At 51.0% G+C, this 15,481-nt stretch overlaps 1 protein-coding gene across 1 annotated transcript in view; it reads right to left on the reverse strand.

The window, feature by feature from the left end:
• Cfap57 (cilia and flagella associated protein 57) overlaps nt 1-15,481 on the reverse strand; it is a 73,346-nt gene that overhangs the window by 12,336 nt on the left and 45,529 nt on the right. Inside the window, 5 exon segments of the mRNA XM_059254856.1 lie at nt 4,878-5,021; nt 5,114-5,248; nt 7,355-7,471; nt 12,468-12,611; nt 15,075-15,233. Of these exon segments, the coding sequence (XP_059110839.1) occupies nt 4,878-5,021; nt 5,114-5,248; nt 7,355-7,471; nt 12,468-12,611; nt 15,075-15,233 (699 nt within the window).

Consider the following 15,481-nt stretch of genomic DNA (forward strand, 5'->3'; position numbering starts at 1 on the left):
GGAAGAGGAGCAAATGCTCTTAATCACTGAGCCATCTTTGCAGCCCTGCACCATGCTATCTTTACTGGAGAGTGACTGAGGCCAGAAATCAAATGTAGCCCAGCACCATGCATCTGCTTGTTCAATCCTTCATTCACCCCTGACCCCCAGGGTCACAGTTCCTGATAGCTATCTGTGAACATGTCATTGTGCTAAACATGGAAGCTTCTCTTGGCTGTAATGCAGAGATGTCATGAGAGTCGGAAGCATGAGCCTAAGTCTGAGAGGCGGGGAGACGGAGTGGAGACGACTTTCCTTAGCCAGGAGCCCTGAGGGAGCAAGTAGAAGGAAAGGCTCTAAAACTTTGATGATAAAAATACTGCTAAGAATAATAGTAATGGGGCTGGAGAGATGGCTCAGTGGCTAAGAGCAGTGCCTGCTCTTCCCGAGGTCCCGAGTTCAATTCCCAGCAACCACACAGTGGCTTACAACCATCTATAATGGGATCTGATGCCCTCTTCTGGCATAAAGGCATATATGCAGATAGAGCACTCATATACACAAAATAAATAAATAAATAAATAAATAAATAAATAAATCAAAAAGAGAAAAAGAAAAACTGTGAGATTTGGCTGCATGCATCATCTTGGCTGCATCCCTGCACGGTCTGCATGCATCATTTCATCTCACCCTTCAGTGTCCCTATGGGGAATGTATTCTCGGATTCATTGGGGTCTGGTGTCATTAGGACAGTGATATGGCAGTTTGAGTGCTCCTGTGGCCACCTCCACAGTGCCCGGTTCCCATATGTCTACTGCCTTCCACACTCACCTCTCACCTCCTTCTTATGCCACTCTTGTTCCAGGAGCTCAGATAGAATGATGGTCAACGACAAGCTGAGGTCTTTAAAAACTGTTTTCTAAGGTAGCCTATGTTCTGAGAAACCCAAAGGTCACAGTGAGGTCAACTGTGTGTGACTTTGTAAATAAAAAAAAAAGAAAAGAAAAGAAAGAAAAAGTGCACTCAACAAGCTTGCTAAACCTTCTCTTCCTCCTGGCATCCTGGCTAAGATGGTCTACAAAACCCCTTCCCGTCTTCCAGACCTCCCCCAGCCAGCTACCAGGCCACTGAAACGATCTGACCAGTTCTAAGTTTGGAGAATCCCAGAGCAGTCTGCAGACACTAAGGTCTTTATGACAAGGTAACAAGGGCTGCCTTAGGTCCTTGGAACAGAATGATGATGCCCTGGCTGAACTTTCTGATCTTGATGGTAAGCCGAGAAGGGAAAGGAATGCCCATAGCTCCCCCTACTGGCTGCTCTGAGTCAACGCCTTTAAGGGTAGGCTGCTGCCTCAGTGTGGGAGAAGCTGGCCACAGTGATCTTGGAAGTCTCCTATCTGTTAGTAGGATCATCTAACTGCACAGATAACAGCCTGTTATCTCCCCTGCTTTTCCTGCTTTCCTCCTGTGCCTGACCCAGCATTTCAATTCTTCATTTCTGCTCTGAAATGCCTTTGGCATCCCCACATCCCCCTCTCCAAGCTCTTCCTTTTTCACCCCTAACCTGACAGCCGTCTAACAGGGTCCCTTGTCACTGCTTCTTTCTTCTGAATACTCTGCCAACCGAGCCCACCTTTTGGAGACAAAGGCAAGTGTATCTGAGAAGCACTCTGACCTGTGTAGAGGAGGAACCTCACAGTTCTTGGCAAGGGGCAGAGGGCCCTTTCCAACATGCCCCAAGGCTAAGTGCTGCTGTTCAGTGGACTCTCTCTGCTTCGGATGCCCTGCAGAAGTGTGGGCTGTGGATTCCCGAGTCCCCACTCTCAACCCTACCTTTTCCTCTGCTTTTTCTCAAGCTGTTGTCTCTGCCTGGAAGGAAGGCCCTTCTCCCAGCTGATCCCCAGTCACCTTCCACACCCCTGAGGCCAAACTCCAACGGCCTCACTCCTTAGAGTCTTTAAGGAGCATGTTTCCTCTGCAGGCCCACACCACGGGATAAATGCAATGGTCCATGCTCCCCAGGCTCTCTGAGGGCAGGAATGCTTTGTCTATCTTGGAATCCTCCACAGCTGACACACAGCTTGTTGTGTAAGACCTTGAAAAATGTGAAGGGGGTGAATAAAATGTGTGTCCGAGGTGTTTGGACTGCTTAGCAACTCATAGTTCTGTATTTGCATAAGCATGCCAGGGAACAGTGTGGGGAGGCCCTGGGCTCCTATCTGGATATACAAATGAGATGCCGGCCCCATTTTTTCCCTCAGTTGTTTTCCAATGAGTTGCTCAGCCACTGTGCCTACCCTGGCTTTCCTTTGCCATTTTGGAATAAAGTACCAGGGCCCTGGTAGCCACACAGGAGTTCCAGCAGCTCCAAACCACCATGTACTGAGGCATTCAGGGCTCCTAGCCACCACCTCTGTGTGTGTGTGTGTGTGTGTATGTGTGTGCATGTGTGTGTATATGTGTATGTATGCATGTGTGTGTATATGTGTGTGAATGTGTGTATATGTGTGTGCATGTATGTGTGTATATGTGTGTGTGTGTGTATATATATGTGTGTGTGTGTGTGTGTGTGTGTGTGTGTGTGTGTGTGTGTTTTGTGTATCTGGAATTAGTTGTGCTCTCCTTTCCCACCCCCAGGCTACAGGCTTCTCTGGTACATGCAAGATGGACTTTTAGACTCATTCATTTATTTCCACCGTAGCTCTTGAATAATTTCTTTGCTGGGAGAAAGAAAAAGAAATGGTATTTTCTGAGCCCTCATTCTGCACCAGGCAGGTGGCTGCTGTCTGTCCTGGCCATGCCTACAGTAGCACCAGGGTTGATGTCTTTTGCCCCATGTGTTACAGATAAACAGAGTGGTCTCTGGAGGCCCACAGTCTCCTGGCCGAAGAGCAGCGAAGCACTGTTGCCGGGGTCTGCTCGGATACTGTGTCCATTCATCTCCCGCACCCTGGGTGAGAACATAGTTCCTAGCTAGGCTTTGCCTGCCTGGGCCCTGCAACCTCCTGCAGCTCTGGCCTAGCCCTCCTGTTCAGTCTCAGGATCAAAGAAGAAAACAGTTTTTTAGCACTCAGGACAGTAGTTCTTTAAAAAGAACAGTCTTTTTCTTCTGGGCTGGGCATGTAGCTCAGTGATAGAATGCTACTCGGTATGCACAAAATATTGGATTCGATCCATAGCCCTTGGGGAAATAAGACCTTCCTAACCTTTCCAAGCTGAGTCTTACCCAAAGCCCCGATAAAATCTGTGAGAAGTCTCTGTGTGTGCATGTGGTGGTGCCAGTGGGATGCAGAGCCCTAACCCCAGGCTCCCTTCCTGTCCCCTGACGCTGTCTCAGAGTCTTTTCTAGATCCATAGAAGTCACAGCACACAGGTTTCTTCTTCTTCCTTCCCACCCCCTGCCCCTCCCCTGAGACAGAGTTTCCCTGTGTAGCCCTGACCGCCCTAGAACTGGATCCATAGACCAGGCTGGCCTCAAACTTAGAGATCTACCTGTCTCTGCCTCCAGAACTCTGGGATTAAAGATGTGCGCCACCATGTGCTTCTAACACACAAGTTTCAATGCTGTTTAAGACAGAAGATCTAGCTCACAGGGGCATTGCTTGAATCTCTTCTGCTGCCCAGTCCTACCCTGGTCCAGCACTCTAGGGGATGGGGGAGGGGAAGGAGCATGGTGTCTGCCCTAGCAGCCTTGTGAAGGAATTTATGCCCTGTAGCAAGCTTGTGGTCTCCCCTTCCTCCCTTCCTGGGACTGACTTGTTGTTGTGGACTTCTGCTCTGTGTTGGAGGGAGGGACCAGCCCTGGGAGGACCTCAGGCCTGTGCTGCGGTAGCAGGGATCAGCCATGCCACCAGGTGACAAATACTCTCACCCTGGTCTCACTGCCTAGCTTCCTGTGTGCGAAGCCCATGTTTTGGGTACCCCAGGCCCTCAGCAAGGCTGTGTGCGGTTGCTGGCACCAAGAGGCCTACCAATCACATCCACTCCTTTTTCTGGGTCTCTGGAAGCTTTCACGGTCCAGAATAGAAATGGTTTGCAAGAGTAGAGAGAAGGTGAATGGCAAGGACCAGAGGTGCCTTGGCCTGGCCTGAATTCCTGTGTGCCCTGCTCGTCATGTGTAACTTTCCAACCTGGTATCTGGTTTCAATCCAAACTGCACCCTGTTCCCATTCCGGTATTTCAATCAGGACATTAAAGAAACGTAACCAGAAAAGTATGTGCCCTGTGTGATTCCGATGTTCTCTTTTGATATAACTTCATATCAGTTGCCTCAGATGATACTGACACCCAGAGATTTGGCAAAAGCATCTCGGTGGGCGGTTCCAACAGAGTGCATGCAAGAGTGGGGCAGGAATGGGGCATGGCTCCCTGAGCCCTCTGCTGAAGGATCCTGGGAGCTGGGTGTGGGGAGCTCATGAAACACGATCATTGCCAACTCTGTGGGTGTGCTTCAGTCTGGACCAAGAGATAAGGGTAAGACCTGAGGCACCAGAAAGGGAGATGAGGCAGGTGGAGACCGGCCAGATCCATCCCAGTAGGTGGGAAGAACCAGATAAAAGGCAGCAAAGTCAGGTGTCTCCAGAGCTGGAGGAGAGAAGGGGGCGCAGGACTCAGGAGAGCTGTGACCTGGATGGATCACAGGTAACTGAGGAGAGGGAGGACACCAGCTTGTTAGGAATCGGGTTGAGATGGCAAAAGGAACAGGCAGAGGCAACAGGGCCACTAGTGGGCATGGCAATGCCCAGATGGGCTCCTTGGTGGGCTCTGGGCCATAATGACAGCCAGGACGAGCTCTGGGGAGTCAGACAAGAGGAGCCATAAGAAAGCTGTGGGTTCCTGGATGTCTGGGGAGCCTGGATGATGGGTGGTCTCAGGCAGCGGAGAGATGTGTCCATTACCTGCATGATGCGGACGTAGTCGGTGCGATGCAGCTCACCCTCCTTGACCACTTTCTTCTTGAGAGTGGCGAGGTTTCTCTCCAGGTGCTCCCGCTGGCGGGCATACTCCTGCTGCAAGTCTGTGTTCAACCCTGCGATTTCCACCTGGTGGATGGGGGAGACTCAGCAAAGGAGGGAGATGTGAAGGACAGTGCAGGGCAGCGCAGGTGGGGAAGGGCGGGGCACTCAGAGCTCACCATGTCTGCCCGCTGCACGTACTTCTCAAAGAGACAGCGGATCTTCTCCTTCAGCAGCCGGGGCTCCTGGATGTACGCCACGCAGTTGTGAAGGTCTGTCTTAAACCGACGGACCAGTGCTTCCAGGTCCCTCTCCTGTAATCAGATATTTACTCCTGGGGCTGCAGGGTGCACTCCACGTGGAGGGGCAGGGGCTTCAGGAAGAGGCTGATGACACAGAAGGGGACCGGAGTATCCCCATCCGGGACTGACACCTGACTGTTGGGGACCACCCTGGGCACAGAAACCCAGGTGGGCAGTCAGCCCAAAGGGAGCAGTTCTGAAACTCTTGTGCACTTGCCTAGGCCTGATACCCTGCCTGAACAGCTGCCAAGAAGACAGGGCTGAGACCACACACACAGGGCATTCCTATTGCTCTGGATCCCATTAACGGCCTCAGGCTTACAAGATGAAAGGAAGCTCATGTGGCTACACTTTCCTTCAGAGCCACGAAAGATGTAATCACTCCCTCCTACAGATCCTTACCCAGGGCCACCCCATGCCCCTTAGGACCCCACCCAGAATTTATTCCCTTGACAGTCAGGAGCACTGCTGTGAATGGATGAGAAACCCCTACAGACTGCTGTACACTGGACTAGCTGCCCATCTTCAGCCATGCTTTCCTTGACAGCCACATTCTCTACCCTTACCTAAGGGTGTGTCTCCCTTCTCTCCACTCCCATAGCCCTTTATCCACTTTATACACACACACACACACACACACACACACACACACACACACACACACGCACACACACGAATGTATATATTCACATATATATGTATATATACGCAACTTCTCTGTATATAGATTTCTATCTATATATTTTATGCACAGGCTACAATTCCCTTATCAGCCCTTCCGGCTGGCCGAGAGCAGGGCCACGCCCTCTTCCCATGTACAGCTCTGCAGCTTTTGTGCACTGCCAGTGTTGCCGTGGAGGAGGATGGGAAAGTTCAGTCTGGTTTGGAAAACACTTCAGGTGGCCTGTGGGAAGAGTACACAGTTGTATCCTAGCCGGGGGCTGGAGGATCGGGGTTCCCCAGGCTGCCTCTGAGTGGACAACTAGCTATGAGTACGGGGTGAAGTTTCTTTTCCTCCTCATTTCTCGGCCCTTACTGTGCTTATTTACAACATAAGAAGACTGGAACGGGCCAGATGTGTAGCAGGCACCTTTAGTCACAGGATAAGTGTTCTAAGGCCAGCCTGGGCTACAGAGTGAGATACTGTCTCAAGCCACGCAGGGGCTCGAGAGATGGTTCGGTGAGTAAGAATGCCTGTTGAGCAAACATGAAGACCTGGGTTTAGACCCAGCATCCCACGAGCCTAAAACCCCAGCACTGTGAAGTGGAGACAGGAGGATGGCTAAGGTCCCTGGTCAGCTAGTGGAGCTAAAGAAAATGACAAGCTCCAGGTTGAGTGACAGATTCTGTCTCAACGAGATGAGGTGGAGAGAGATAGAGCAGGGCACCTGACCTCTGCGCATGGGCATTGGTGTGTGTGGGCATGCACACGCATGCCCGCGTACACACACACACACACACACACATACACACACACACACACACACACACACGCATGCCCGCGTACACACACACACACACACACACACACACACAGCAAGTAAACACGACTGGAATGGATGGTCTCTAAGGTTCTCCTAACATCAACAGTTTTGGGGTGGTCAAAGCATTTAACCACTCCATTAAGTACAAATGACCTTTTTAAAATTGTGTTCTTCCCCAGGTCCAACAAACCCAAGGCTGAGGGTGTTCCTATAAGACAGAGGTTCTCAACCTTCCGAGTGCTGCCACCCTGTCATACAGTTCCTCAAGTTGTGGTGACCCCCCCCCCCCAGTCCTAAGATTATTTTCACTGCTACTTCATAACTGTAATTTTGATACTGTTATGAATTGTAACACAAATGTCTGATACGTGACCCCATGTGAAAGGGTTTCACGACCCACACTTTGAGAACCACTGCTATAAGACCAGCGTCCTCACCCTCTCATCCCTACACCCAAGCTGTTTCATAGTCGCAGTTGAATTTGGACATGCAAATTTGTTAGGGCCTGGAAGCAGACAGGTCCGTGGGCAAGCGCGTGAGTTAAAACGGGATATGTTTCTTAGCAATGGCTGGCTCTGTCTGGAGGAGGCAGCTGCCCGTCGCAGGCAGGTGCCAGACTCTGAAATCCTCGCACCTTCTGCTGCTCTTTGCGCATCTCCTGATCCGTGGCTCTCAGTTTCTGAAACAGCTCCGTGATGTTCAGCTCCAGTTGCGTGTTCTGCTTATGGAAACGCTCCAGCTCGGCTTCCATCTATAGCGAACCAGGGGATGGAGGCAAGAACCAGGAAGTCAGGGATGGAAACTGCGTTTGAGAGCAGTCATCTCTCACTGGGAATTCCCGACACAGTATTTCTTCTCTAGTTCCCAACTCTGTCCTCTTGAATGAAATCTCTTTCCTTACCGCCTGCCATCCTAAAAGCACCTCTCTTGACTGATGTCACATCCACCGGGGTCCTCGGTGTCTGTGGCCAGGCTGTGAAGTTTTTCTCCTAGCTGCCTCCCCTTTCCCTAACCTCGCAGATTCCACTTTTCTTAAATTCTTTCTAAGTCAGTCAGTCTAAATTCTGGTTTCTCAACTCCTGCTCAAGGCAGATCCCTCCAGAGAAATACATCCTTCACTTGATCTGGAAGGTAACATGAATGGAGCTCGACCCTCAGGGAAACAAAAGGTGGGGCTTGCTTCTAAAACAGAGACCAGAGGGACCAGAGTGGCGTATAGGCATCTTTCAATCTAGGGCATAAAACGAGGAAGAGCTGAGAAGACACCCAGTCTGATCATTAGAGGGTCAAAAAAAGTACAACCTAGGGCCACCCCCTCTTCAAAAAGATGACCCCAGCGAGCATCTGAAGGATTGCTCTCCCTGGTTGGATCTGTCATACCCAAGGCACAGCTGGTTCAGATGAGAGTGTCTGTGGAGAAAGCCAGTTCCCACTCAAAGCAAAGGGTGAGGTTTGATGGCCACCCCAATCTGACGGCACTAGTACTCATGGTAGGACTATGGAGGCTCACTGGCTGTTTTTAGGGGATGGGATGTTTGTTGTTTTGTGTGTAGGGTGGAGGTAGGTGGGGTGGCCCCCCAAATCTATCCAGGTTCTATCATCACATTTTAAAGTCCGGGAAACTTGTAAGAAGCTACCTCCATGTTCTTGGACACAGAGGAATGCCTCCTTAGCATAGGAGGCGTTTTATTAGAATAGCCCTCCGAGGCAATGCCTGGCATCTGGGTGGACTCTGTGACCATCTGATGAAGGAGGGAAGGGCATGTACCTGTGCTGAGCAAAGAGGGTAAGAGTGAGGTGTGGGGTGGGGGTAGGAACTACCCACCTCTGGAAGAGGCATGAAAGGCTGCAGAGAGCCTCCTTGCCGAGGACACGCAAGGATGGGGCTTTGCACAGCCAAAGCAAGAATGAGCAGCACTGTCAGCAGGCTAGGAAGGTGGCTCAGGGGTTAAGAGCACTGGCTGCTCTGGCAGAGGACCTGGGTTCGGTTCCCAGCGCCCACATGGTGGCCCACAGCTGTCTGTAACTCCAGTTCTAGGGGACCTGACACTTCTTTCTGGCCTCTGTGGGAGCCAGGCACACATGTGGTGCACATGTATACATTCAGGGCAAAAAACTCTCACACATAACATACACAATTAAATAAATCTTTTTTAGAAAGCAACGAGTGCTGTGGGAGGCTAGAAATACAGAACTGGCGTGGAGGTAGTTTCTGGGTCCTAGAAGCGTGGAGGTAGTTTCTGGGTCCTAGAAGTCTCAGTCTAAAGGGATGAGAGAACCGAGTCAGAGGTGGCTATGAAATGGATCAAATGTTATCTGTGATTGAGGCAGAAGATGCCCTAGGCAGAAAGTGCCCTGTGTACACTAGGTGCTTGAGTATGTGCCTACCCTGGGAAGGGGCACTTCAGCTCAATGTTATAGAGCAGTGTTTCTCAACTTGTGGGTCTCGACCCCTTAGGGGTTGCATATCAGATATCCACACATATCAGGTATGCAATATCCAGATATTCACATTATGATTCGTAACAGTAGCAAAATTATAGTCATGAAGTAGCAATGAAATAATTTTACGGTTGGGGTCACTATGACCCGAGGAACTGTATTAAAGGGTGGCGGCATTAGGAAGGTCGAGAACCACTGGTGTGGAGAGAGCATTGGAGGACAAAGTAGGAAAGAGACAAGCAGGTAGCCAGCAGCCTGCCTACAGAGGAGCGGGGGGTGGGTAGCCTGGTGCATTTCTGCAGGCTGGCACTGGTCCAAATGACTGCAAGATGGCACAGCACTGGGGGCAGGCTGAGGGGTCCACCACGCTGGGGTCACTGAAGAAGAACTTCACCAGGATCAGTGCGAGCAACTGGTGGGGGGTGGGGTGGGGTGGGGGCCCAGCATAGAGGTTGGTTCTGTCAGAAGAGAGAAAACTAAGCCCAGGAGACTAGCTAGGTGGCTGGACTGGGCTCCAGGGAAGGAAGACAATGTCCTAAGACAGGGATATGGCAGTTGGAAGAGAGAAAAGGGGCCCCCAATATTCAGGGCCCCCGAAGGTCATGTCTGAGTGGCATAGCCCCACTGTACCTCTTTTCACTCCTAAGCCAGCAGTGACAGACTGGGTTAGGGTGGAAGCGACCTGGACGGCATTCTTTGCCCTTCCTTTTCCTCCACAGGCAGAGCCTCACGTGACTTCAAGGATATACATATAAACTGTCAAATATGTAAAGTGTGAGTGTCCGGCTGGAAAACCAGGAGACGAGCCCAGGACGTGGGAACAAACTTCTCTTTCCCAGCATGGACATTCCATCCACTTTTCCATGTTATTGGTTGTGACAATTCTCAGCGGGGAGGGGTGGGAGAATGGAGAAGCGTCCTGTCTCCCAGCGGGCATCTGGCAGTGTCTGAGATGTTTTGGATCATAACAACCGGGGGTTGGGGGGGGGCGGTGCTTCTGGCACAGAGAGAGCAGAGATAAAAGACAGTGCTGAAGCCCTCTCCAGCCCCCCGCGGTGGAGAACCAGCACCCCAGAACACAGGTAGTTCTGAGAAACCCCACACTAGAAAAACGAATCAATGAGTTGAAACAAAAACCACGGGAACCCTGGAAGAGATTCTTTTTCTCCACAGAGAGAAGCTGGGGACGTGTATATGAAGACGGTAGCTCCGTCAAGGTTGGGTAATGCTCATTCACAGAGATCTCTGTATACAAGCCTAGGGCCTGAACCTGCCTTCCTGTAGGAGAAGTGAGCCAGAGATCTGCAGTGGGTATTTCTGAACGTGTCACCAATCCCCAAAGGAAAGGCCCACGGTTAGAGGTTCCCGCAAGGAGCCGGTCCAGATTACATCCCTGAGCTATTGGCATGAATGGGCATAGGGTGTGTGGGGAAGGATAAGCTAGGGGGGTCCCTGCCCTATTCATTTCCCAAACAAGTATGTTCTCCGCTTAGAATCAAGGTCATGCTCAGCCCCCATCACTGCTAGGGATGGTGAATGATCCCACGGGGGTGTTGATAGGGAAATCGTAGGACAGAGCCCTCACGGATGCCCTTATGAAAGAGGTCTGAAGGAGCCAGCCATTCTCCCTTTGGCCTTCCACAGTGTGGACACACAGAAGTCACCGTCTATGAGACACAGACCCTCCCCCACACAACCTGCTGATGGTCTGATCCTGGACTTTCAGGCTCCAGGACAGTGAGAAAAATTTCTGTTGTTGCAAGTTCCCCAGGCTGAGATATTTTACTACTGAGAGGACAAAGACAGTTGCCATTCCTTGGCCCTGAAGTCACCAGTGTATGGCAGGAGGTCCCAAGAAGGCAGCTCTGTGGTCATCTGTGGGTAGAGAGCACCTGCAGACAGCATGAGGAGTCAATACCATCCCCTCTAGACCCCCATTTCCGGGCCTCTGCTTGGTGTCTTTGCTGCGCACACCATGCCACCACGGCCTATAGACACCTAGACAGGTAAAGATGTGCACTCCTCCAGCACAAGCATCTAGAGAAAGCGAAAGGAGAGTGGGACCCTTCTTTGCCAGGGAAGGCATCTTTGAAGAGGCGACAGCCGCGCTGAGACAGGGAAGATGAAAAGCTGGTCATATGATGATCCAGGGGACGGTCTTCCAGGCAGAAGGGACCCTACCACTGAGATCCTAAAATAGGAGAGCTTGGCTTTTAGGTGCTGACAGGAAGCTGGTACTGGAGCAGGGGAGGGAAGCATGAGATGCGGCTAGAGAGAGGTGCAGAGCCTTTGGATTGTCTTCTAGTGGGATGGGACACCATGGAGGACTTCACTCTGTGTGGAGGCCAGGCTGTAGCCTGAGCCATGTCCGGATAAGAAATGGTGGAGGGGGCTGGCGAGACGCCTCAGCAGGCAAAGGCACATGCTACGCCTGGGGACTTGGGTTCCAGCTCTGAAACTCACAGGGTGGATGGAGAAAACTGACTCTTGCAAGCTGTCCTCTGCCCGCTACATGAGGTGCTGCAGCAAGCTCGCCCCACCACTTAAGTAAAACGAAAACAAAGTTGTATTTCCTTTGTCTTCTTCCCTTTTAAAGCAGCGGTGGAGGCGTGGACCAGGGTGATCGCTGCAGGGAAGAAGTATTGGCTTTGAGGTCTTATTGGATGCGTGTTGGTGATGCTTTTGGACATGGGGGTTGAGAGGAAGAGTCAGGAAAGACTTACATTTCCATTTGACTGAGAAACAAACTGGATAGAAGGGGAGAGAGAAAAAATCAAGAGTAATTTTGGCAAAAGGTATCAACAATTCAAGTTTAGGTCATCATGGCCTCCAAATTCTAGCTCGTTTGTACCCAGCAGGAGTCTGGTGGGTAAAGAGAATGTCATGAGAAAATGTGCAGGAGACCAGGGCTGTAAAAGGCACACATCTGGGCCACTGGACTCTAGAAATCCGTGTCCAGCCAGCCTGACTTCCAATGGCTCTCCTCTCCACCGTTATACTGTTTGCTCCCCAGAACAGATTTAAGAGCCTCTGTCGGAAGTCCAAACACCAGACCCTAGCCTAGGGCCCCAGCATGGAGCTTGGGAGCAAGAGTAGCTTTTGGCTGAGTACACACCGCCCCCTAGTGGCCAAATGTTCTGCATCTCCCATTTGTCCCTACAGTGAGACTACGCCCCACCCCGTGTCCTGACACAGCCCAACTAACACAAGCTACATTCCCATCTAACTGGCTTTGGGAAGCTGGAAGTCACAGGGTTAGAGGGGACAGAGGTCTAAGGGCGGGGTGTGTGAGCGCGGGCCCTCACCTCCTGGATCTGCTCCTTCATCACTTTGATCTCATTCTCCCGAGGCTCTATCTGCTTCTTCAGTTCCTTTATTTTGTAGTCGAGGACAAACTTGAACTTCTCCAGCTCCTGGTTCTTCTTCTTCAGATCATAAATTCGCTTCTCCTGGAAGTGAGATGAGAGAGAAGGAGAAGTGAGTAAGGGCACAAGATGCTGTCACATGGAACCCCTCTAGGGTAGAAAACACAGAGCCTTCGACACTGCAGGAGACACAGAGCTCTGGCCGGGGGTACAAAGGTTGGTACAGGCTGTAGCACCGACTCCACAGAACTCACGCACTCACTCTTGTGTAGGTTGTGGGGAGGATGATGTCTAAGTTCTTCTGCATTATGGCCTTGGTGTGACTCTGCAGCCGAAACACCGACTCCACAGAACTCATGCACTCACTGTTGTGTAGGTTGTGGGGAGGATGGTGTCTAAGTTCTTCTGCATTATGGCCTTGGTGTGACTCTGTAGCATGTAGAATTAGTTCCCCTCTCTTGTATCTCATAGGATTTATGACTTGCTTTGGTAACCCAAAGAATGCAACGGAAGGAATGTTGTGTGGCTGCCAAGGCTAGGTCAAACAGACAGACAGACAGCTCCCCGCCTGGCTCCCCTGGGACACTTGCTGTGGTGGAGGCTAGCTGCTATGTAAGAGGTTTAAGCACCCGGAGCCCTCTGGATAGAGAGAGCACATTCAGAGCTCTGTGGATGAAATACTCAGATGAGCCCAGCCCCCCCCTTACCATCCCTGCCACAGGGGATGGAGCGGGGCATGTGGAAGAAGCAGCCACGGTGGGCATTCACCTTCCAGCCTCTAACTGTTGGAGGCACCCCCAGTTTTCCCAGCTGAGTTTCCAAACAGCGGGGTCAGAAACCAGCCATCCTGTTGAACCTTGTCCGATTCCTGCCCCAGAGAGGACAGCATCACAGCTGTTTGTTTGGATCACTGGGTTTTAAGATTGTCACCGGAGCGTGGGTCTATTAAGCAAACCTGGACTGGATGACATTTTCCTGTTACAGCTCTGAGAATGATCCACTCCCCATCCTTAAGGCAACAAAACAACCCCCAATAATAATAATAATAATAATAATAATAATAATAATAATAATAAAAAACCACTGACTGGTGGGGGCAGATAAACAAACACAACCCCAAAATGTGATGTGTGGTGGAAGGGAGAGGGACATGGGCATCGTGGCATTTGTACTGCAAAAGCGGAGAGCAGCCACTTCATGTGATGTGCTGGTTCCAGGGGAGTTAGACAGGAGGCTGGAGGGGGAGGGGAGAAAGGCAAGGCTTTTGCCTGCTGGCTTCCAGAGTTCAGAAGTCATCTCTGAGGCTAGGAATTGCCAAGCTCAGCCTAGGAGCCAAACTTGACCGCTGCCTGGTTTTGGCCATTTCAATTGGAACATGGCCTAGTACATTGGTGTCTATTTTGTATCTGGGTGGTCCCACATGTGGTACCCAGAGCTGATTAGTTGAGACAGAGACCATACAGCCTGGAAAGCCTGAAGTATCTACCATCTAATGCTTTGTAGACCTCTACTGTGGGCCAGGGGAAGCTACTGAAGGCTTTTCAGTGGGAGAATGTCTTAACTACACTTGTACCCTGTCAGCTGGGCTGCGCAGCCCTGGGGTGGGAAATGGGGAGGCTGCTGGACTAAGAGGGGTTATGAGTTTCTGCATTCAGAGCACTTGGTTTCTTTCTTTTAAGTCCCCCCCTTGAGAATCTGAAGAGGGCTCTGTCCCTTCTCCAGAGCCCACATCTTATACAAGACTTCCTGTGCAGAAACAGTATGCAGGCACTACCTCACCCAATCTTTACGAGTTCCCATGCCCCAGAATAGAACAGGATGGCTTTAAGAAGTTGCCCAAGGCACAGTACCTGGTCAACAGAGGGGCCTGTGCCGGAACCTACTTATCTACCACTGAAACCCAAGTTCAGTCTCAGGAGAATTCTGTCTGGTGAGGCAAAAGATGCAGAGTGGATAGAGAGGTGTGCAGGGGATCTGGGTTTGCTCAGGAGGATAGCAAATCCTGGACGTTGAGGTGGTGTGCCCACAGAAAATATATGTGCCTGTTAGCTGAATATTCTGCACAAAAGGCATTTCCATCTTCCTGGGTTACCCAATAGTTATAGGACCAACCCTATGGGGGTCTCCTTCTGACCAGCAATAGCAATACACTATGGGCATTGTGGCAGGTGAATTACCCTTGGCCCATAAAGTGGGCCATCCTAGGATGCCTGGACCAGTGGAGAGCAGGAATCTGGAAGCCAGGTGGCTCAGGTTCTTACCTGAGGTCTGCCCCCTACAAACCGTGAGACCTTGGGCAGTAAACTCAGCCTCTTGGCACTTGGCTTCACGAGACACAACCCTGGGTTGCTCATGCCATGAGGTTGTTGGTAGAACTGAGTGTGATGTGTTGGCATGGATTAGCTCCATGCCAAACACACAGTGGGCACTTCATAGACCGTTCTTCCTCCACCAAATCAAGTAAATGATCTCTGAGAAGCCAGGACCTTCCAGCTCTGTCCAGGTCTCTCTGGGCAGTGTCTGGGGAGGGCAGAGTATAGCCCTTACCTTGTCTTGAATGGTCTCATCCCTCTCCTGGATCTCTCTCTTGAGGCCCTGGATGTCCTTCTCCAGGGACTTGATGACACCCTGCAGCTTCATCTGCTCTGCCTTCAGGATCTCTATGTCATTGGTGCGCTCTTCGATTTCCTTTTGCAGGCTGCTGAACTGAAGATGTGGACAGTAACAGCGGCGATCCTGGGGTCTTCGAGTTGATTCCCATCCCCCACCTCAACTGTGGATGGGGCTGGCCCTCCCCCAGGGAGCTAAGAACCCTCATCACTCAACATCCATGGGCTTTGGCGAGTGGATTTTGTTATTGCTGTTATTTTACTTTTTTTTTGGGGGGGGGCAGGGGAGGCAGCCTTTTGTAAATCGAGAAATAGTTTTTGTCCATACATTTCATCCCTGCACAC

The sequence above is a fragment of the Peromyscus eremicus genome, chromosome 2 (genome assembly GCF_949786415.1).
Source record: "Peromyscus eremicus chromosome 2, PerEre_H2_v1, whole genome shotgun sequence".
NCBI classification, from domain to species: Eukaryota; Metazoa; Chordata; class Mammalia; order Rodentia; family Cricetidae; genus Peromyscus; species Peromyscus eremicus.